Source organism: Papaver somniferum, chromosome 3 (genome assembly GCF_003573695.1).
Source record: "Papaver somniferum cultivar HN1 chromosome 3, ASM357369v1, whole genome shotgun sequence".
NCBI lineage: Eukaryota > Viridiplantae > Streptophyta > Magnoliopsida > Ranunculales > Papaveraceae > Papaver > Papaver somniferum.
In genome coordinates, this window is record NC_039360.1 from 117,994,158 (window position 1) to 118,015,640 (window position 21,483).

General features: G+C 37.9%; 4 protein-coding genes and 1 long non-coding RNA gene across 13 annotated transcripts; 2 read left to right on the plus strand and 3 right to left on the minus strand.

The window, feature by feature from the left end:
- Positions 1-474: 474 nt before the first annotated feature.
- Positions 475-3,408, minus strand: LOC113357143 (putative HVA22-like protein g). 4 transcript variants are annotated; one of them, XM_026600439.1, is made up of 7 exons: positions 3,354-3,408; positions 2,706-2,818; positions 2,487-2,585; positions 2,274-2,330; positions 2,093-2,156; positions 1,790-1,999; positions 475-1,169 (listed from the first exon to the last, which is right to left on the minus strand). In XM_026600439.1, exons 2-7 carry the CDS (start codon positions 2,735-2,737, stop codon positions 741-743), a joined length of 891 nt encoding a protein of 296 aa, XP_026456224.1. In that variant the 5' UTR covers positions 2,738-2,818; positions 3,354-3,408; the 3' UTR covers positions 475-740. The 4 variants fall into 4 exon arrangements, with proteins under 4 accessions (XP_026456224.1, XP_026456223.1, XP_026456225.1 ...); XM_026600438.1 differs by lacking the exon at positions 3,354-3,408 and adding an exon at positions 3,147-3,331; XM_026600440.1 differs by lacking the exon at positions 3,354-3,408 and having other exon boundaries at positions 475-1,166; positions 2,706-3,064.
- Positions 3,409-6,354: 2,946 nt separating this feature from the next.
- On the minus strand, positions 6,355-8,879 carry LOC113357144. Of its 6 annotated transcripts, XR_003363517.1 has the most exons (5): positions 8,690-8,879; positions 8,468-8,561; positions 7,934-7,993; positions 7,168-7,791; positions 6,355-6,893 (listed from the first exon to the last, which is right to left on the minus strand). It is a non-coding gene; the product is annotated as an uncharacterized LOC113357144 (long non-coding RNA). The 6 variants fall into 6 exon arrangements; XR_003363515.1 differs by lacking the exon at positions 8,468-8,561; XR_003363519.1 differs by lacking the exon at positions 8,468-8,561 and having other exon boundaries at positions 7,168-7,482; positions 7,577-7,993.
- Positions 8,880-9,217: 338 nt separating this feature from the next.
- On the plus strand, positions 9,218-10,423 carry LOC113361574 (protein SPA, chloroplastic-like). Its single transcript, XM_026604778.1, has 5 exons — positions 9,218-9,457; positions 9,538-9,621; positions 9,738-9,789; positions 9,945-10,101; positions 10,217-10,423. The coding sequence occupies exons 1-5, from the start codon at positions 9,317-9,319 to the stop codon at positions 10,236-10,238; spliced, it is 456 nt and encodes a 151-aa protein (XP_026460563.1). The 5' UTR covers positions 9,218-9,316; the 3' UTR covers positions 10,239-10,423.
- A 1,574-nt stretch (positions 10,424-11,997) lies between these two features.
- On the minus strand, positions 11,998-14,115 carry LOC113357145 (T-complex protein 1 subunit alpha-like). The gene has a single exon (XM_026600441.1). The coding sequence runs from the start codon at positions 14,030-14,032 to the stop codon at positions 12,398-12,400; it is 1,635 nt and encodes a 544-aa protein (XP_026456226.1). The 5' UTR covers positions 14,033-14,115; the 3' UTR covers positions 11,998-12,397.
- Positions 14,116-14,253: 138 nt separating this feature from the next.
- LOC113361575 (probable diphthine methyl ester synthase) lies at positions 14,254-16,775 on the plus strand. Its single transcript, XM_026604779.1, has 6 exons — positions 14,254-14,531; positions 14,670-14,794; positions 15,279-15,508; positions 15,597-15,636; positions 15,755-15,846; positions 16,355-16,775. Exons 1-6 carry the CDS (start codon positions 14,382-14,384, stop codon positions 16,570-16,572), a joined length of 855 nt encoding a protein of 284 aa, XP_026460564.1. The 5' UTR covers positions 14,254-14,381; the 3' UTR covers positions 16,573-16,775.
- Positions 16,776-21,483: the final 4,708 nt, after the last annotated feature.

Sequence of the window (21,483 nt, forward strand, 5' to 3'; positions counted from 1 at the left end):
CTGTAAAAACATCATCGGCCATATGAGTGATTATAACATAGCTAGTGCATAATCACCTAGTTGTATCCTGAAAAATTATTACTACAGGAGTTCTGATACCATTCAACCAACAATCTACGGAAATTAAGAAGCTTTTGGAAATTGATCCCCAAGACCCGGGATAACCAGGGTGCTGTAGCAAACAACCACTGCTCTAGAGAGTATGGTCATGTTAAAAACGAGAAAATATTTGATGGATTTTTATTTTTGAAAGGGGCATGGGGGACAAATGATATATTGACAAGCGCGGGTTTTGTTTTTATTCCTGTTGGAGGTGTCATTGTGTGAAAAAGGAGAAACGATAAGGAAACTTCTGCTCGGACTTTTGAGTAGCCTGTCAAAATATTTGATCAAGACAGTTCTGGACTTCCTTTTTTTTTTTTATAATTTCAGTCATCATAGTTGTCAAAATTTGCACCGACAACACACTCTGCATTAGTGTATTTTTGAAACAAAGTTTCCAATTACTAAATTACTTCGCTGAATAACAAAATTTTATATTCTAGAATAAACCTAATGACGTCCTAACCGGCTAACTCAATCTATAGTAACACTATACTACTATAGGCTTCTTGAGAGGATGTAACTGGAAAAGAATCGGATAACCCAAATCGTCTATTCATCTTTATTTACCTACCTACAAAACTACAATGACTGAATCTCTCATACTTACACGCTATTAAATCAAGGAAATAAAAAATCTAGTGGTATACCGAGGAACGGAATCTCCGCAACCTAACACGTGCATCCTGATTTTCTTTTGCTTCATTTTCTTTGAACTGGCTGGTAACTTCTTCAGTGAACTTCGGGGAAATTGTCATTTGAGCAGGTGAGCTTTTGGTACGCAAGGGTGACTGCTCAAGCTTTTCTAGAAGATCCTCTGCCGAAGTGGGTTCTGGAAGTTTTGGAAGTGCCGATGACATCTGTGCTGGAACAATTCCTACTTCATTTTTACTACTTGTTGTTTGCAAAAGTTGCTTCTGGAGCTTGTCCTCAGGAGTAGCAGCTGGATGAAGATTCTGGGTGATAGTGGAAGGTTGTTTATGAGGCTTGTCCTCCGCAGTAGCAACTGATTGAAGATTTTGTGCAAGTGTAGAAGATTGTTTGGTGACTGCACCACTCTGCTCCTGCTGTTCAGTCCAAATACAGTAGTCAGTTGCATAGATCAAGTCTGATGTCTGAATCATTGGCTAAAACCGGCAGCCATTTCTGATAAGTTGCTTCTAATATTACATTTTCTATGCGTGAAGCACTTAAAATATCTAGAGTTATAAAAATCCAAGTAAGATGCTTCTAATATTGCATTGTCAATGCATGAAGAATATTGCACCGTCAATGCATGAAGAACTTAGAAGTTCAGCTATTTTAGAGCCATGAAATTCCAAGTCATCTAACACTACATATAAAGAAATGCGAGCTAGTATTCCTCATAAATTCTGTAACCTCCACTAGTTTTTTGCTTTCAAATTGTTCTGAGCGTTCTTAGATGAAAGCTTCATTTCAAGACATGCATCTACATGTTTTAAAAACTCAGCAAATTGCACTTCGTCATTAGTAGTTCAGTCCCGACTTGAAACCCCATGAGCATTTACGAAAAGCTGGAGTCAAGGTTGTAAGAAGTTCACATGGTTATACTTGTACAAGACTGGGTTCTTCACGATAAAGAATCAATTAACGACACCTACTATAACTTGAGGCAATTCTCAGGTAAGAAGGTTATAAACTTGGTTTAACACATATCAATAGATACCTGAGTAGGTTTAGGCTTTAGCACAGTCTGTGCAGCAACACACTGCATAATCTCAATAGCCCTCCTCTGACCATAGCTGGTAGCCTTTTGGACATACAGAAGTGTAATGTCTGTAAACCTAGCCCTCAATTCCAGTATGCTACGATCAATTTCTGTCTCATGCTTTGCAAGACATGGACGAAAAAAAGATTCGTAAACATATGTTGTTCCCTGCAGAATAAGAAAAAACGAAACAATCAGATAACAACTTCGATAGAAGTTTAATAATCACAACCAACTCCTTGACGTTAATCGACTTCATACCTTTGTTTTTGGATACCACAAGTATATGAAGAACGCCAACTTAGCTTCAAAATACATCGGAACCCTTCAAGTATACCCATGTAAAAGATAGTTCCGAAAACAAACATCAGGGTGGCTATAAAGAACAAGGTATATTTCGTCAAAAGATAGGGAAATGGATGCAAGTACAGTTTTTCTTTACCAGGAAATAAAAACGTCCATAACCCTTTCAGATACTGTCAACATGGCAGCTAAAATCCTACAAAAATCAGACGTAACTTTAATAGCAAACAAGATAGGATAGTTGTGTGCTCGCCATCTGCATTGCAGTTTACACCTACTGCCTCTTTTAATTTATGAAAAGCAATACTTGTAAATCATTGCTTTAATGGCAAGTGAGGCAAGAAATCTATACCAGTATTGACACCAAAAGCGAAGTTGTTCAGTATCCATCTTATTCTTCTCCACAGCTTTAAAGCACTCAAAAGCTGGATATGCATATCCAAAAAGCATCCTGCAAATACAGATACAAGTGTTTGCATAAATCTAAAAAGTGAATGAAATCACACTCCGTTCACAATGTAATCATCAACTCGTAAGCTTAAAGAATTGATCTTCGGTAGCAGTAACTTACACAAGTAATCTGGTAAAAACAGATCCCATCATCTTCAAACCTAATAAAATTTGCTCACGATATATACAATCCTTCTAAAAGCCAGTTTTCTGAGCTCCCTAAACACTTCCCAGCTGAAAATCAAGAAACAAAATCAATTAAATTTCTCTATGCAGACACTCACTGATAAGAGATATTTGTGTTGTTAATCTGAACTAATGTGATTCAAAATTGGATTTCAATCATGACGCCGCAGATAAATATGATGATTGGAGCATTAAAAGATTCAACTCTTCACTCTTTCTTCTTTTATTACTAATCAAAAACACTAAAGAACAGAAACAGAAGATAGAATGAAAAACTAAAGAAACTGAAATCAGGAAGAAAAAAAAATCTTCACTGAAATTAATAACCAGCTAATAATAGTTTAACCATGAAGTATAATCAGAATTTACAGTGTACCTGTTTATTATTGGATCAATATGAATGCCATTGATGGCAAAAAAGGAAAGTAATAAATAGATTGCAGTAAGAATTTTAAGGGGATTTGGGGAAGAAAATCAAATCATTCCCTATCCCATTCAACAGTTCCCGTGTACCCCGGTACTGAAACTAGTAGAGTAGACAGTAAAACCCGACCTAACGTAACGGACCTGGACTCTAACTTACTTGCTATTTCTGTCTCCTTGTTTCTCATATAATCATGATTTTTCGCCATTTGGATCCATGATTTATAAGGGATACCAGCGTTAATAAGTGTTAGATACCGTTTCATATAAGATAAAAAAATGTCACTACATCCTGACCATTGGATCGATGAAATGATATCAACACTTAGTAATACGGGTATCCCTTTATAAATCGTGTTTGGATCGGTCATCATGGAAAACCGAAGTTTAATCACTTATCCAGAGGTAACTATCCTCCCGGGGCCCGCTTGTATTGATAAATCCAAATCCCTAACTTCTAGTCAGAGATTTATGAAGTCGGTGAGCTCCACTGTTCAGGTCTGCTAAGTTCTACGTGTGCCGCATACATTGATCAAAACAAGTTAGCCGTTGGGCGCTTCTGGACCGATATGTTCGTTCAGCTGATAAGGTGGGATTTAAAAATAAATCAGTAGCTGATTTTTCATGATTAAAATAAATGATGGGGCTTCCACTAGTATTTGGTCTTCTAACTGGATACCAGAGAATTTAAATCCTCATGTATCCAGTCATGCTTCCTATACTGATTATGTTTTTGTTAATGATTTTAGGGATTTAAATAATTGTTGTTGGAATGAAGGAGTTCTTTCTAATCTTTTTTCTGCAGATGAAGTCTCTAGGATTAAGATAATTAGAATTAACCTTAATCAGATGGATTCCTTGATGTGGTCTCATACCGCAAACGGAGATTTCACAATAAAATCTGCTTACATAGTTTATATGAAGGATTTTCCTTCTCCTGAGGATACTTGTTTCTGGAAGAAAATCTGGGCAGTCGATTGTTTACCCAAAATAAAATACTTTTTATGGAAAATCTTTGCTTATATGCTTCTTGTTAATTCTCTAGTATGTTTTTACAATCCTGAAGTTGATGTTTGATGTCCTCTCTGTCATCAGTATGAAGAAACTGTTATCCATTTGTTCATACATTGTTCTGTTGCGAAACATATCTGGTTTGGACTGTCTCTACTGCACTTGGTTTCGGTAGACCTGGATTGGATTGATGACTATTTCTTGTACTGGCATGAAACTCATTTAGGTACTTCCCCCTTTAAGGTTAATTGGCCTAGTATTGGATCGATCGTTATGTGGTATATTTGGAAACTCAGATGTGATGTGCTGTTTAGGAATATTTATATTGATTTGAACAAAGTCACTTTGGAAGTGCAGATGATGATTAATACGTATGTCTCTCCTCGGTATTTTTCAAATGCTTCTCCTATTGTTGGTCTGAGCTCTAGAACTGAGGTTGAACATTTCATGTTCATTGATGGTTCTTAAAAGGATTATAACATGGGTTTGGGTGTCATTTGGTGTGATATTGCAGGTAATGTAAAGGGTTTGCGTTCAGACTTTGGTTTGATGACAGATGCAGTAGGGGCTGAGGCTGCTGCTCTAATTTTGTCCATCTCTTGTGCAGAAGAGATGAATCTCTCCAAAATTGCTTTCGTTAGTGACTGCCTTCAGCTTGTGCAGTACAGCAATGGAGACAATATCAGTTTAGCTTGGAGAAGCAGTGATCTTGTCGAACATTGTCGGAGTTTTATTTTCAGTTCTTCGTCTTTTAAACTCTTGTATATAAAGCGTGCAAATAATCCCTTAGCTGGTAGGCTTGCTCGTCATGCTAGGAAAGTTAGTCTTAAGGGTTCTTGGGTCAATGTTCCTACTTTTTTGAACTCCTTTATTAGGAATGTGAACCTAAATGTAATTTGTAACTCTTTCTTTGCTTAATATATGGTGTGTTTCTCAGCAAAAAAAATAAAAGAAAAAAAAACTGATTTTTCATGATTAGGGTGCATTTAAGGGCCCTAGGCCTTTAGGTTAAGAATCTTAAGATAAACTAGATTTTGTGCCCGTGCTACGCTCGGACATTTTTTCTCTTTTAACCATACTTTTGATTTGTGTGATGTGGCTTCGCCTCGCCCCGTCGTGAATTTTTTATTACGCGCCCATCACGATACATTTTTGATTAAGTATGGTTTGGCTTCGGCTTCGCCTCGCCTCACCCCGTCGTGATGCATTTTTGATTTGGTGTGGCACGGCTTCGCCCCACCCGTCACGATGCCTTTTTGATTAGGTGTGGCTCCGCTTCGGCTTCGCCTCGCCCCGCCGCGATGCATTTTTGATTTGGTGTTACACGACTTCGCCCCGCCCCGACGCGTTTTTGATTTGTTGTTGCACGGCTTCACCCCTCCCATTCGCGATACATTTTTGATTGGGTGTAGCTCGGCTTCAGCTTCGCTCTGCCCCATCGCTATACCATTTTGATTTGGTGTGGCTTGATTATTTGGTGTGACTCGGATTCGCCTCACCCCATCGTTTGGGGTTTTTTATTTGGTGTGGCTCGACTTCACTATTTTGTGAAAGTGTTGGTCTGTCAATGGATCAAATCCAGTTCCCCAAAAAAAAACAGGACATGGGGTAAGGTTTTCAAATATGGAAGAAAAAAGATAGAAAAATAGTCAATAATGGTATAACTTAGTAAATTTATGGAAGAAGGCCCATTGGTCTGGTCCACTGATTAGATTTTAGTCCATTCATCACTACTCGATAAACTCCCATCACACATAAAATAATGCAAATTCTTATGATGTAGAGCTTATTTCAATTCATAACAATGCACATCATTGGAGAATGTTTAGGATTTCTGATTTGGTTCGCCCTGTCTCCATGCATGCCCTGCCCCATACCCATACATTTTTTATTTGGTGTAGTTTAGCTTCCCCTCGCCTCACCCCGTCCCGATGCATTTTTAATAAATAACCGAGTTGCTTCAAAAAAAATAAAAATAAATTTGTAAACTAAGTTCCCTTCTAAGACAACGCCCAAGCCTTCCATGCCTCAATTATTTTCATTTTTATCTGAATGTTGCTGTAAGATAGGACAGTTGTCTATGCAAAATAAAATAAAATATAACGTTGTCATAAGATAAGACGGTTGTTGTAAGATAGGACATCATGCAATGGAGTTAATGCTTTCGCGTCTGTGGCTAATGCATATGTAACTATGCTTGCCAATCTATGCAATGGACATCATGCATCTGTTAATTTGAACTTATCATGTGTCCGTAACAACAATTACAGCAGTTCCTATACAATTCTCAAGTACAACAGTTGTGCTCCGTTGTTGTTAGAGAAATGTAGAACCATTCTAGGAAAGAAGTCACTCATTACATTTGCATCTCATGTCCAAAAAATAAACGTCTCAAATTCTTAGATATCCACACAAGGATAAGGATGTTAAGTGGATTAGTAGAGGATCCAAAGACTACGCAGAAAACTTTCTCATTAAAGAACTTTCAGTTCACTGTAAAATGTTCAGGACTTGAAAATATTTTAGAAACTTCAGTTCGAATTCAATCTTCAGCTGGGTTCACATGGTCCCTGCATTTGGAATTCCTTCTAACTGCATCTTATGTGATACCTCCATTTTTGCAACATTGAGTGCAAATGTGATTCCCCAATTCCACGTATGTCAAGAGATATAAAAGAATATCGAAGGCCTGCAAATGAGATTCCAATGAACTTTTTAAGCAGCACCATGAACAGGTTAAACAAAAATGCACAAAACAGTTGTGTTATATGTAAGAAAAGATTTTTTTATCGGCGATCTACTACTGCAAATCCATGATGAATTCATCCAACAATAATCACTATTCAAATCTATTTTATTTTAATACTCAACTAAATGTTAAGTACCCAGTTCAAATGACATTCCTAGACTTCAAAACTCTCTACTGCCGAAAATTTGTAAATCAATTCGTGTTAGAGTAATACCTCTTCTGTGTCGATAAGCCTCCAGCAACCACCTTGAGATTCGTAAAAGATCGTACCAGACTCAAAAATATCTTCTCAAATAATATTTGCATTGCATTAATTAAAGAAGTAAAAAATTATGTAATTAGAACAAGTTTAAAAATCAATTAATAATATTTGACTATAAGAAATCAAATGTAACCTGTACCCTTATACCACCATCAGCACTACATCCGTATATAAATTCACCCCCGCAGCCCACACCAGTTCCAGTATCAAACCACCATTTTCCATATAACCTGTACCACTTCCAGCTCCTTTAACACACTATTATTCCTAAAAAAAGTAAAACATCAGAATCTCTTTACTACATCTACATATTGTGACTTTACTGGTCGGATATAGATGGTAATGAAAGATAAAAGATTACATGGTTTCCGCTGGAGAAGAAAACTCGAGAGGAAAATAGAGAGAGGGACAGGTTGTAGACAATTAGGGAGAGAAGTATACTTCAATTGATCAGTGAGAATTTGATTTGGTTAGCTGAAATACAATCCTAACTTCTTCAATTCGAACATCCCAACACATCCACCAGAACCCATATACACATTCACACAAACCTGGCTAGCAGCACTTGTCTCTTTCCTGCAATATCCAATTTGATTATTTTTTTTTTGAAATCTCTACTGTTTCCGTCATTGTTATCCACTATCTCTAGCCTTTTGTCGCCTCACACTGTTGAGAAAACATGGAATAGGCAGTCCATTGTATTTAATAGAAGTGATACCTTGAAAGACTTCCAATTTGTGACTTGTGGGCATTGGTTGAACAATTCCAAAACTTGAGCCTACACCAAGTATATGAAATTTCATGAGAATTTTAAGAACCCAAAAACATAAGCACAATAACCAAAGCCAAATTTGGAGCACAATAAAATAAAATAAAAATAAATAATAGAACTCAAAGAAGATAGAAAAGCAATTCAGAATTATGCAAATTCAGAGACATAACACGATTACATGCTCACAGATGAAAGATTGATCAAAACCCTAAAAATGATTCCCAACTAAAATTAAATCTAGAAAAAAGAAAGAAAAACAAACACAATCAAACGCAAATTTGGTTTCACGTAGGGTTGCACATGGGTTGGATTATTACAAAACATTGGTTTCACGTAGGGTTGCACATGGGTTGGATTATTACAAAACATAAATAAAGGGTTCAACATGTTATCCATTTAATCCAACAAACAAATCTAAGCAGTGTAAAAGTTAGCCAAACTCTGAGAAACCAATCAATGGAGAATAGAGTAAGGGTTTACCAAAAGAGTATATGATCTAATTGTTCACAAACCCTAAAGGCTTTCATAACACAGGAATAAACCCTAAATCACGTTAGAACTGATAAACCTTCACCTACAAAATCAAAACACATCTAAAGCAAACATTCTAATATGATTTCACGGTAAAAAAGAGAAAAAAGAAACAGTCATCATCAAATCAAGTATAAAACGAAGAAATCAAGATAGGGTTTCGTAAATAACCTTGAAGCCTAGACGATCTCTGGATTGGAAGCACATCATTAGGTGTTTGAAGCCTGGACGATTGAGATGAGAATAGAGAGAGAAAGACAGTTGAAGAACTCTGGTTTTCAGCCGAAAGAGATTTAGGTTTCTCCGCGGATGCGGATTTAGGTTTAACCTCAGACCAATAGGTTTCCTTTTTTTGCGGCAGTTTTTTTTTTTTTTTTTTAGAAAAAAAAAAACGACTTGTTTTTCTCTTTTTTGAAAAAAAGTGAAACAGAATAATTCTATGAGTGGGTGAGGGTCACCGTTCAACGTGCAGTCTTATGAGCTTAAGATTTTAAAGGAGTTAGATGAGCTACAAGACGAAAGAAAATGAGGGTACTGTTGGTGGTGCCTAGTGGGTGACAAAAGACTATTCCCTCGCAGATCTTTTTTCTGTTGGTGTATGAATTGACAAGTAGATGGAATTAGCTGTCTTGGTAGAGGATTGAAATGTAGAGGCAATCCAGACAAATGAGTCCATATAGGCCACTACCAGATTATATCCAAAAATATGTGGTGGAATGGACTTGAAAGAGGGACTGCAGGATTCAAAGAGCAAATGTCTTAACCAAACAGGGACAGGGAAACAGACTCAACTCAACAATGTCATTTACACTTCAATCTTCATTTCTCTCTTCTCCTTCTTCTCGACTCAAGCTTATTACTTCTAAATCCACCATAAATCGACGTTCACCTAGGACTTATTATCCATGTATACGAGCATTGGAACTTGACCAAAACACGGTATTCCTTGGCATCTCCTTTACTCCAAATTTATCTCTTATTCTGTCTTGTGCGCTTAAATTTCTCTTGTTCATTTTCAGATAGTGGGTATTTCAGTTGGGATACTTAGTGTAGCAGTTGGTATAGGGATACCAGTCTTTTATGAAACTCAAATTGACAAATCTGTAAGTTCTTCCACCACATCATATGTAGAACCAGCTTCCAGCCATGACTGTGATTAACTTGGAAAGTGTTAATTGTGTTTCAGCTCAATGAAAATTGTTTTATTGTTTTTGTTTAGGCAACAAGGGAGAACAATCAACCTTGCTTCCCTTGTAATGGATCTGGTTCTCGTAAGTTGTTACTTGTGTTTCAACTCGATGAAAATATACATAACTAGTACGCGGAAACAACACAGATTTCCTTTAATCCTTGCAAATTTGATTTCGACGTAAATATTGTAGATTGATAACTCAAATGAGGGGGGTCTGGTTTGGATATTTTTCAGAACAATGTAGATTCTGCATCGGAACAGGCAATGTGACAGTAGAGTTGGGGGGAGATGAAAAAGAAGTTTCAAACTGTATAAACTGTGATGGTGCTGGAGCTTTAACCTGCACCACTTGCCAAGGCAGTGGCATTCAACCGCGTTACCTCGACCGAAGGTACATATCTTCATCTCAAATTACAAGTTTTCCTATTCCTAACTTTTATGATACACAAGACCTTGTCTTCAAGATTTCCTTCTAACCTATAAACATGTTATCAATGTTGAAACAGAGAATTCAAGGATGACGACTAGAGAAGAAAAAGATCCGGCTTAAATAGATTATGACTTTCAATACTCATTTATCTGTTTAAGATTGCTACCGAAGGACAGTGTTTATCTTCTTGTAATACGTTATTACCATTTCATAGTTGTAACATTTGTCAAGTGAAATATAGAGATTTGTCACAACTGCACAGGTGCTTAATTGTGTTGGTTCACATATTGTCCAATGTAGTGTGAGTGATGGCTAGGATGCAGATTCAAAATTAAGAAACTGAAATTTTCAGATGAAAGGAATCTTATTAAAGTGACGCGAGGAACATTTACAATATTTAAATGCAAGGAAAAAGTAGTAAACTGAGAAGGGAAAGAATTGGAAGGCGAAGCAGCAGTAAGAAGAACCCTGATCGAACAATGCGGGGCAATCCAGCCTTGCTTCGAGGCCAAGACAGACAATTGAAGCCAAGCGGATATTTGAGAATAACCATCAATATTAGTATCCTAAAGCAACCACAGTGGTCGATCAAACCCATAAATATGATCTAGCAACGAGACACAGTGGGACGGACTAAAGAGCAAAAGCCTGACTATAACCAAATCCTAGACTATATTTGGTCCGGGACCAAGACCAAACCCAAATATAGTCGAGCGAACTTAAAATGTACGTTTGTTAACGGGCGAACGTATAATGTACGTTTCATGTGGGGGCGGTTGTATAGTCCCCGTTCCATGAGTTGCTGTGTATGGCTCACATTATATCTTCGCCTGACTACCCATCAGGCATACATTATATGTCCGCTTCACATATGGGCTCACATTATATGTTCGCTCGATCATATATAGTCCACCACCGTAGCGTTACAACACGGAGTAAACTCAAAATTTGGTCTTTTTTTTTGCTCTTTAGTCTTTGGTTTTGATCGCACCACTGCAGTTGCTCTAAGGAAGATAAATGGCTTCAGTTGCAGGAACGATGGGTCCGAAACAGCTTACCAGTTCTATTAAAACCCTCTAGTTACCAATTATGCATCAATATCAACACTGACATGTAGGTGGAAATCCTAATTGCATCTGTTGTAAAGCCTTAAGAAAACTACAAATGGACCAAACCTGTTGTCGTGCAAAGAAACATATTAACACGAGTGAGTGTATCTTCACTGCTACAACAAAGCAAGCCTTCAAGGTTTACTGAAATACTCAGACCTAACCTTGAAGGGTTGCTAGGCCAGTATGCCAAGGCCAAAGACGTTTTTATCTTACTTGTTCCAACTAATAGATATATTGGGAAATAATTCTTGCTAAAACCACATAGCAAGGTAGGTTTGCCAGGTAAGTTACAGGCCAGTATGCCAAGGCCAAAGACGTTTTTATCTTACTTGTTCCAACTAATAGATATATTGGGAAATAATTCTTGCTAAATCCACATAGCAAGGTAGGTTTGTCAGGTAAGTTACAGGCCAGTATGCCAAGGCCAAAGACGTTCTTATCTTACTTGTTCCAACTAATAGATACATTGGGAAATAATTCTTGACAAATCCACATAGCAAGGTAGGTTTGTCAGGTAAGTTGTCGAGAAAAGTTTGTGAATTATTCGTGTTAAGTCTCAAGTTAGCGAAAGATGACAAAATAAAATTTAGAAGGCTTTCTAGGCCTAAAGGTTACATGCCAATCATCTCTTACTCTAGATAGTTTAACAGATGGGGGTTTGGCGAATAGTGAAGGGCCCTGGAAATTCCTTGGCCAATTGCATCATCCAGAGTAGCTCAGAATCATAAATTAAATTAAACCAGGATGACAAGGGTAGGGATTTTATAAGCAATACATCAAAATTCCTCGGTCAGTTGTATCATCTACAGCAGCAGCCTAAATTCGAAAATCAGAATCACACAAGGATGATAAAGAGGAGGTGTTAAACACATAAAAATTCCAAAACCACATTCTGACACTGACTATCCTACCTATAAAAGCATAATTGCAACAGTAGAGGTCAAAGAGTAATCAGAAAAAACATGCACAACCAGGGCAGTAATATGCTAAAACCCAAGCTAATATATCAATCCTGAAACTCCTAAAATTCATGTTCAATTTCAAGGCAACAAAAGAGAACCCTTGAAGAGAAAGCCACACCTGGAAGAGTGTTCCAGTAGTGAAGAAAGAGCTCCAACCTGGATTCTGTCGTAACTGCGGCCACTTTACTCCTCACCCTGGTCATCTTTGACGAGCTTGATCATGTCATCAATTCGAAGAATCGTTATTGCTGCTTCAGTTGCAAACTGTATGATCTTCACTTTGCTCATCGCAGGTTCAATAACACCAGCTTCTAAATTGTTGCGTGTGGTTCCCTTGGTAAGATCTAGACCCATGCTTGAAAGATGCTGCTTGTCTGCCTTTGTTTGCGCAGTATGGTGGTAAGCTCTAAGTTTTGCAACCAACTCAGTGGCATCCTTAGCAGCGTTTACAGAAAGAACCTTAGGTATGATCAAAAGAGCTTCAGCAAACTCCGCTATTGCCAACTGTTCCCGAGATCCCAAAGTTGTTGCAAGGTACTCCAAATACACAGATAATGCAGACTCGACAGCACCTCCGCTAGCAACCACCACATTGGACTCAAGGGTCCTCTTGACAATGCACAAAGCATCATGCAATGCTCTTTCCATCTCGTCTAGCATGTAGTCATTTGCACCTCTGAGGATCAATGATACAGCACTATTGTTCTTGGTCCCTTTAATCATAATAACATCATCATCAGAAATGCGCTCTTCTACAACTTCATCTGCAAATCCAAGGAGTGATGGATCAAATGTCTCTTCTCCCTCCATGTCAGCAAATGTGGAGACAGCAGTGGCACCAGTTGCTTTGGCAACATGACGCAAATCTTCTTTGTGAACACGCCTTACTGCAATTGCCCCAGCTTCCACAAAGTACTTGAGTGCCATATCATCAATTCCTTTGGTTGTAAGAACAACATTGGCTCCTGCTTTCAATAGTTTCTCAATGCGCTCCTTTGTCATGTCAGCTTCTCTCTGCCTAATTTTTTCAAGTTCCCTAGGGTCACTGACCAAGACTTGAACACCCATCTGCATCTTCGTCTTCTGAAGATTAAAATCAAGGCACGCAATGCGCGCAGGGGAAACTCTAGTAGGCATCCCTTGTGCAGCACGACCAGTATTGAGAGCGTAACCCTTCAACAAGTAGCTGTCCTTTGCACTTTGACCATGAGCTTTCAGAATATTAATCCCCTTGATCGGGTATCTAATTTCTCCCCGAACATTAGTTGTCTTCACTGCTTGTACTGCATCTACAACCAAATTCGCAAAAAAATCACTATCTCCAGCAATTAGTTTCGAAGACATGCTTGTCTTTGCACAGTTGATAAGCGAATCTTTCCCAAGCTTTTCAACCTTAACAGCCAGTTTCTCATCAATATACTTGCAGGCTTCTCTCATAGCAAGTCTGTACCCGCTGATTATAGATGTTGGATGTATCTTATTCCTGACAAGATCATTGGCTCTCTTGAGCAATTCTGCAGCAACAATCACGACAGAAGTGGTACCATCTCCAACTTCCCGATCTTGTAACTCGGCTAACTCAACAAGTACCTTAGCAGCTGGATGCTCAACTTCTAACATCTTCAGTATTGTAGCACCATCGTTTGTGATTGTTACATCACCGATATCATCCACAAGCATCTTGTCTAATCCAACAGGTCCAAGTGATGATTTGACGATGTTTGAAATTGCTTGGCAAGCCACAACATTTTGAGTTCTCACATCTTGGCCTGACTGTCGATCTCCCAAGATATCAGGTGTTTGTGCTGAAATCGTCATTTCCGACTGAAAACCCTAGATCTATCACGATACGAGTTTAGTTTTTGAATGTAGCAAAAGAAGAAGGCATTCTTTAATTAGGGTTCGGAACACACAGTACAATATAGAGGAAACGAGAGACACACGTGACATGCACGGCCTTATTTTCTCACGGTCACGGAGTAAAAGGGTCTGTCAATAGTAGAAACTTAGGCGCCAATAACAGTAGTCAAGTTGAGTCTTCCTCAGGGCAGGGGAAACAGTGCAGGGTTTAGCTTGGCTGAAAACTAGGGTTTTGTTCTTCTTCTTCTTCATCTCTCTCTCACCTCTGAGTGTTTCCTAAATTGACTGTCCTGAAAGTTAGAGAAAGATGTTGTATGTGATAGGATTGGGTTTGGGAGATGAGAAGGATATAACTTTGAAAGGCTTAGAAGCTGTGAAGAAATGTGATAAAGTTTACATCGAAGCCTATACTTCGCTCCTTTCTTTTGGTCTCTCATCTAATGGTCTCTCTTCACTGGTAACTTCTCAACTTATTAAAGATTGTATAAATTTGCTTTAAATTTATGACATTAAGACTAAATTGTCATAGTTATACTTTGTATTAGATTCCTGTAATGATTTTGGGTTTAATTTTGTTTTTTGGGATTTTGGGCAGGAAGAGCTGTATGGTAAATCCCTTATAGTTGCAGACAGAGAGATGGTTGAGGAAAAAGCAGACGACATATTGTCGGAAGCTCGTGAGTCTAATGTTGCTTTCCTTGTTGTTGGGGATCCTTTTGGGTATGCAATTCAATTTCTATGGTTTCTAGGTTTATGTGAATTGTAAGTCATTGGGAAGAGTTATTTAGAGTTCGTTTATGTTAGAGACTTCTCAAATGTGGTGGTCTGAACCACCATACTTGATTGTTGGCACTATCTTTAGCATATCTATCAAGCTTATCAGCTGCAAGAGTGGACATCCTGTACATCAAAAATGACCTGAAACTCGCCCAGACTACTTAAAACGGACCTCTCCCTTGTGGTTGCTTATTATCTTTATGATAATCTTCTGCAGAGTTTCACATAGAGATAATTATAAGGGAGAGGTCTATGGTGAATCATCAACCATTAAGACATATGACTATTCTACTATTGCGAGTGTAAAATTCTTATACATAGACGCATAGCCTCTAAATTGTAGTTGTCTTTCAAGTAAGTCCTGTTTTTTGTTTGACTGTTTCACATGCTGTCTAACGTCGGATCTTCTTGTATGAAATTAATTCAGAGCTACAACACATACAGATCTGGTAGTTCGAGCACAGAAATTGGGGATACAAGTCAAGGTGATACACAATGCTTCAGTAATGAATGCAGTTGGACTTTGTGGTTTACAACTCTACCGCTATGGTGAGACAGTTTCATTGCCGTTTTTTACTGACACATGGAGACCCGACAGTTTCTATGAGAAGATTCAGAGTAACCGTGTACTTGGATTGCATACTCTCTGCTTATTAGGTGAGGTTTTTGCCACATTTTATTAGCCTTGAAGACTGCTTTCTGGTGTTTTTCCTCCAAATTTAATTGAAGTTATCTTAATCTACAGACATACGTGTCAAAGAACCCTCACTAGAATCCTTGTGCAGGTTGGTATATCTTAGATCACAGTATCACAGTTTCCTCTTCCTTTTTTTTTTTTTTTGAAACTTTTTGGAGGTTTATCTTAGATCAATGTAATGCCTGATCTTGTGCCTACATTTACAGAGGAAAAAAGCAATATGAACCACCGAGGTATATGACAATTAATACGGCCATTGAACAGTTGTTGGAGGTTGAGCATTCACGTGGACAAGCTGGTATTATTCTTGAAATTTTTGTTGGGAAATGCATTTAGTTACTCATTTTGCTTCTTTTCCTATAAAGATAAAGACCTGAAAAGCTATAAATTTGGGCTAGAAACATGACTACAACAACAAGTGCTAACTACTTCACAAGCCTGGCTATAGACCAAGTTTAGACGTGCTGAGCAGTCCTCTTTTGCTGTTATTGTTATATATGCGTAATTGAAGCTGTTTCTCGGTTTGGTTACTTTGGTCAGAATCTAAAATCAACTCTTCTAGTTTTAGGTGATCCACTGTACTATAACCTTTCCTCTACTATGTTTGTATGTATTTAAAAAGAATACTAACTTCCGGTACCCGTTATGATATGCACAAACTTATCATCAACCAATTACTCTGCCATTGTTTGGTTAGTGAACGGCATTATGAAAAACGGGCCTAATGGTATGCGCCTCCGTTTAGTTCGCTGAATAAGCAAAGTGAATCTTGTATTTATTGTAGTGGTTTTTTCATATTTTTGCAGCATACAGTGAAGAAACCACTTGCGTTGGTTTAGCCCGTCTTGGAAGTGATGATCAGATGATAGTTGCGGGGTCAATGAAAGAACTACTAGGTGTTGAATTTGGAGCACCTCTACATTGTCTTGTCATAGTCGGGAAAACCCACCCTGTGGAAGAAGAAATGCTGGAATTTACAGTTTTAAGAAAGCATAGAGAAGCTTACAGAACGCAAGAAAAATGAACCCCAACACTATTCTGTGTTTTTGCTCCTTGAAGTCTGTCGTCCTCATCATTTCTCAAGTACCATTTGTTGAACAGATTTTGTCTATTAGTTATTGCTTGTACTATATTATGATGGTTGTTCATTGAGAACAAGTTCTGGCATGATATTTGAATTTTCTTTGAAGAATTACCTTCTTTTATAATACAAAAGTTGTTTTTCAAGCATTGTAGTAAATTTTCTTCTTCAGATCGAGAATAAGTTTACCCATTAACTAGGGAAACTATGGTCTAAATTTGATGAGCGTAGTGGAAAGGACTAAGTCAGTCTTCACAACCGTAGAGAAGGCAACTAAAAGTAAGCTTTGATTAATTTTTATGTTGAGTTTTTTCCTATTACAGTCGGGATCTTTTTTGAATCTGACCACTTTGTGGTCTTAATTAAAACATGCCACTGCATAAATCCTTAAGTCGTGATTGCTAAAGCCTAATATAGATCATAATCTCCGAGATGTGGAGCCAGATTTTCCCATAGAAATCAAAGGGCGCAGAGGAAGATTGGGTAGCTCAAGGCCGATGGATACGAGGCACCTGTAGAAACAGACGTACAAAGTTGACAATTTGTCTGTTGAAGAGCAAGTCTTATGGTGGAAGAGTTCCATCTTCCACGCCACCTCAGCATTTGGAACCGTGGATGGAAGCGCAAGTGTAGTGGTGGAATAGTGAAAACGCTATTCTTAATATCGCTAAAAAAACGCTATTAAGAATGGCGTTTTTTTCTCAGCCGTTAGATTTCAACAACTCATCCTAAATCTACGGACAAAAAAAAACACTATTCTTAATAACGTTTAGCGCTATTCTTATTGGCGTTTAGATAGATTCCACGAACCCTTCCACGAAACGGTGGAATCTTGCTTGGATTTTCTGTGAAAGCCCCAACTTAGAAGCCATTAGACTTGACATTCCATAATTTTTCCACACTTGGAATAGGTTGGATTCCACCATAAGACTTGCTCTTATCGCTAACAAGAACATAACGCTAATTAAATTAAAAACGGCATGGTTCGTCACGGATATAACGTGGTAACACCAAATTGCCAAAAACAGCAAGAAGCTTTCACCCATCCGACTTTAGCCTCGGTCGAATGGGAGCGCCATATGGTGACATATTGGTCATCGTTTATCCTATTGGTCAGTCAAGCACGCATTAGCCTTTGACCAATTTAAATGTTAGGAAGATGAATAATCATTAAAAAAACATAAAAATCCTTTCTAGTATTCAAAGTAGTATTATTCAAATATTGATATCACTTAACTCTGCTAAGTCAGCTTTGTCACTGCGTGTAGTCATGGTGGCACACTGGCACTGATAGTGAAGCAAAGAGCCAAAGACAACAATTACGGTTGAAGTCCGTAGCTTCAGTCTGGTACAAGATTATTACGATGCATAGGTGTATCATATAAAAATTTATACATTCAAATGGTTCTGGTTGAAAAAATTGTTTTTATTGCACAAAACGAATATATCTATCCTTTGGATTATCAGGAATGTTATTATGTATTTTGAGCTTAGGTCTTGCTCAGTTTGACTCACTAAGCTTCCATGCAAAGATATTGATAGAGCCAAATTAACATAAATCAGCACATAATTATTAAGCATATACAATTGTTTTGCATAAATGTCAGAATGATTCCACAGAAGATAAATTGAGATGTCGCTAACATATTAGTATGTTACTACTAATACTGATATGGCGCGTACTGTTGAAGCTGAAACTCCCAAATTCCAACCATTATGTGCAAATTGAAGGGCTTTGTAGAGAATTATGAATTATCACGTAACTTTTAAGTTAAGATGTAGTCTGAAGGTTGTTTTCGCTAAAAAATTTAGCGGTACTTGTGACGCAGATACAAAATAGCTCTGTCTAGTGATGGGTTAATTTCCTGGAAATTTGGTTTATGCTCATAGTTTGGTACTCATACATTTTCTCCCTTGATCATTTACTAAAAAGAAAGTATAATAACCATTTGAAAATCAACTAAAGCAGATAAAATCAATATATGCTTTGACGTTAACAAATAGTATATGGTCTAGTTTCTTTGAATTCAAACTGCTCGTATTAGGTTTTGTCTGTTACTTGTAGAGCATAGGTTTTGTATTTTGACGATTTAAAGTTTGTACTACCTCCGTTCCCAATTAGATGACCTAGTTAAAATTTTACTAGTAAATTTAGAAATGATTTATCTCTCAAACTATACGTCGGATTTTCGTAAATTTTGTATCATCGGAAAGCATTTTAAAACACCTATCTAATGAATATAAATATGTCTATCAAATTTTACATATTTTTTATAATAATACTAATTTATCACTCCACTTATTTATGGTATAGGTCATCTAATTAGGGACGAACATAGTATTACAAAGTAAATAGATCTGAATGGAAAAACTAATCTTTGAATGACTGATTGAGGTCTGACTCTAAGATATATCAACAATTAATGTACTAGAAGTTAAGAGCTTAGAGCAACCACAGTCATGAGACGGACCAAATACCAAAAGCCAGACTAAAAGCCAAAAAAATTTGGTATTCTGGGTGTTCAAGCGCAATGGGGGACGACCAAAATTTGGTGAAGCGTAACTTATACGAACGCTTGGTGCAGACGGAACTTATACTCACGTTTCTTGACCGAGCGTTCTTTAAAATATGCGTCTGAATGAAACGGAGTTATTACGTGCGCCTGATTGAGGCGTAGGTATAGTTCACGCCTAACATGGGACGGCGATGGGAGGTGCGTCTACTGGGACGGAGAAGTTATGTGCGTCTGATACATACGGAGATAGAAAGTGCGTATGACTCGGGCGGACATAGAAGGTGCGTCTGGGTAGGGCGGATATGGAAAGTGCGTCTGTGTTGAGCGGACATAGAAAGTGCGTCTAGTTCAGGCGTAGATGGATTGTGCGTCTGTGTCGGGCGTTTATTAAAAATCCGTCTGAGTGGGGCGCTTATAGAAGCAGCGTCTGAGTGGGGCGTTTATAGAAGCAGCGTCTGAGTGGAGCGTGCATAGAATATCCGTCTGAGTTGGGCGTTTTTAGAAAGACCGTCTGGATATATACGTTATTATCTCTTCTCCTCCTCTTTTTACATAACCTATGTTTACAGAAGAAGAAAAAAAACAACGACGAAACCTGAGTAAAAATCTAGGGCAAATTTTCTTCCTAAATCTCATGTGATGGCCATTAATCTATGTTCTTGTGAAAGAAACGAGTAATCTAATTCGTTAATTGGGTGCGGGGAAATTTGATTGAAGATTAAAGGTATGGTTTTTATTCCTAAGTAATTAGGTTAATTAGGCGTAATTTTCTTGATTTGTTTTTGGGTGGAATTTGATTTCTTTAAGCATAACAGATGTTGATTTGTTCATTTTCTGCTGATTTGCTAACTCAGTTGTTGCAAATTTGTTAAAATGGAGGGTACTGTTGTACTGCTGAAAAAACAATCACTAACTTGTATTCTCTATATCTCCAATATCTAGATCATCACTGGACTCGCCTGGAATTGTTTCCTCAATATTAGCGTTTTCCTCACCACTCTGAGAATCTTCCATTTGTTGGGCTGAATCAAACACAAACGTCGACCGTCCTGAATATTTGATACTATCTTTTAGAATTTCGTGGCACTCTTCGTGCTTAAATTTTTTGTAACCATTACTTTCTTTGAATCGCTTTCTTATCTCTTCAACCTGTTATTGTTTTGAATACTCATCAGTTCATTTACATGTATATAATTATTAAGGGTGCAAAAATTGACGATTACTTACCTTCAAGACTTCATTCCAGCCACTATGATATTCACCATCAACTTCCAACACTTTTGCAGAATAAAGTGAAACCTCTCTACTTATTCCCTGAAATCGACTCTGGATAGAAGTCCAAGTACGTTTCGGTTTACAAGGCAGGGCTTCTTCCATCTTAGCTTTGATCCGACTCCATAATAATCTTTCTGGTTGATCGGTTCCGGTAGCAGAATCTTGAGATATGGCTAAATGGATTCTACATATCGTTGTATCTTCTTATGTTGTAAAATTGGGACCGCGTGGTGCCATACTTCTATATTTCTTGAAATAGAAATGATAAATGATAAGATAATAATGGATGCAGAAATAAGTTAGTACTATCAAATGCTATATATAGATATACGAAAGAGCCGTTGCAATGTATCAAACGGTCGGAAAATCAGAAAATCAGTTCCAAAATATAACCGTTGGCGCACGTATGGGTGTACGCCTGGTAACAGACGCTCGTAATACATGCGCCCAAAGCAGCGTAAATTAAAGTTGCGCCTGCTAACAAACGCTCACAATACGTGCGCCCATTCCAGACGCTCATAATACATGCGCATCACACAGACGCTCATAATACATGCGCCTCACACAGGCGCACGTAATACATGCGCCCAAACCAGGCGTTTTTAATAACTGCGCCCCATTGGGACGTACATTCTAATTACGCCTGCTATGGGGCGTATGTTTTATCTCCGTATGGCCCGGCGGTGTTTATAAATACGCCTAATTCAAACGCTCTGTATACATCCGCCCCAATATCATACGTTCTTTATACATACGCCCGGTGTGAAGCGCCCACTATACTTCCGTCTCGATTCATACGCTCGTAATAACCCCGTCCCACTATTGATCATTTTAGTCTGGGTTGGCGACCACATTTGGTCACAAACCCTAATTCTCTGGACTAAATATGGCTTTACTCCTCACCACTGCGGCACTTTCTGGGACCAAATTTGGGTTTAGTACCCAAATTTGGCCGTGACTGTGGTTGCTCTTAGAAACTTAGATGTGACTAGTTTAATTTCATGTATTTATTACTGATCAATCATTTCATATATATATGAACCATGAATATTTCTTGCAGCTA

Excerpts from the sequence above, each read along its gene's own strand:
- LOC113361574 (XM_026604778.1), top strand. The coding sequence starts at position 9,317 with ATGTCATTTACACTTCAATCTTCATTTCTCTCTTCTCCTTCTTCTCGA. Across the intron at positions 9,458-9,537 it reads TGGAACTTGACCAAAACACG|ATAGTGGGTATTTCAGTTGG; the intron begins GTATTCCTTGGC and ends GTTCATTTTCAG. Across the intron at positions 9,622-9,737 it reads AAACTCAAATTGACAAATCT|GCAACAAGGGAGAACAATCA; the intron begins GTAAGTTCTTCC and ends GTTTTTGTTTAG.
- LOC113357145 (XM_026600441.1), bottom strand. The coding sequence starts at position 14,032 with ATGACGATTTCAGCACAAACACCTGATATCTTGGGAGATCGACAGTCA.
- LOC113357143 (XM_026600439.1), bottom strand. The coding sequence starts at position 2,737 with ATGATGGGATCTGTTTTTACCAGATTACTTGT. Across the intron at positions 2,586-2,705 it reads GTTTTTACCAGATTACTTGT|GATGCTTTTTGGATATGCAT; the intron begins GTAAGTTACTGC and ends CTGTATTTGCAG. Across the intron at positions 2,157-2,273 it reads ATGGACGTTTTTATTTCCTG|GGTTCCGATGTATTTTGAAG; the intron begins GTAAAGAAAAAC and ends GTATACTTGAAG.
- LOC113361575 (XM_026604779.1), top strand. The coding sequence starts at position 14,382 with ATGTTGTATGTGATAGGATTGGGTTTGGGAGATGAGAAGGATATAACT. Across the intron at positions 14,532-14,669 it reads CTAATGGTCTCTCTTCACTG|GAAGAGCTGTATGGTAAATC; the intron begins GTAACTTCTCAA and ends GATTTTGGGCAG. Across the intron at positions 15,637-15,754 it reads TCACTAGAATCCTTGTGCAG|AGGAAAAAAGCAATATGAAC; the intron begins GTTGGTATATCT and ends CTACATTTACAG.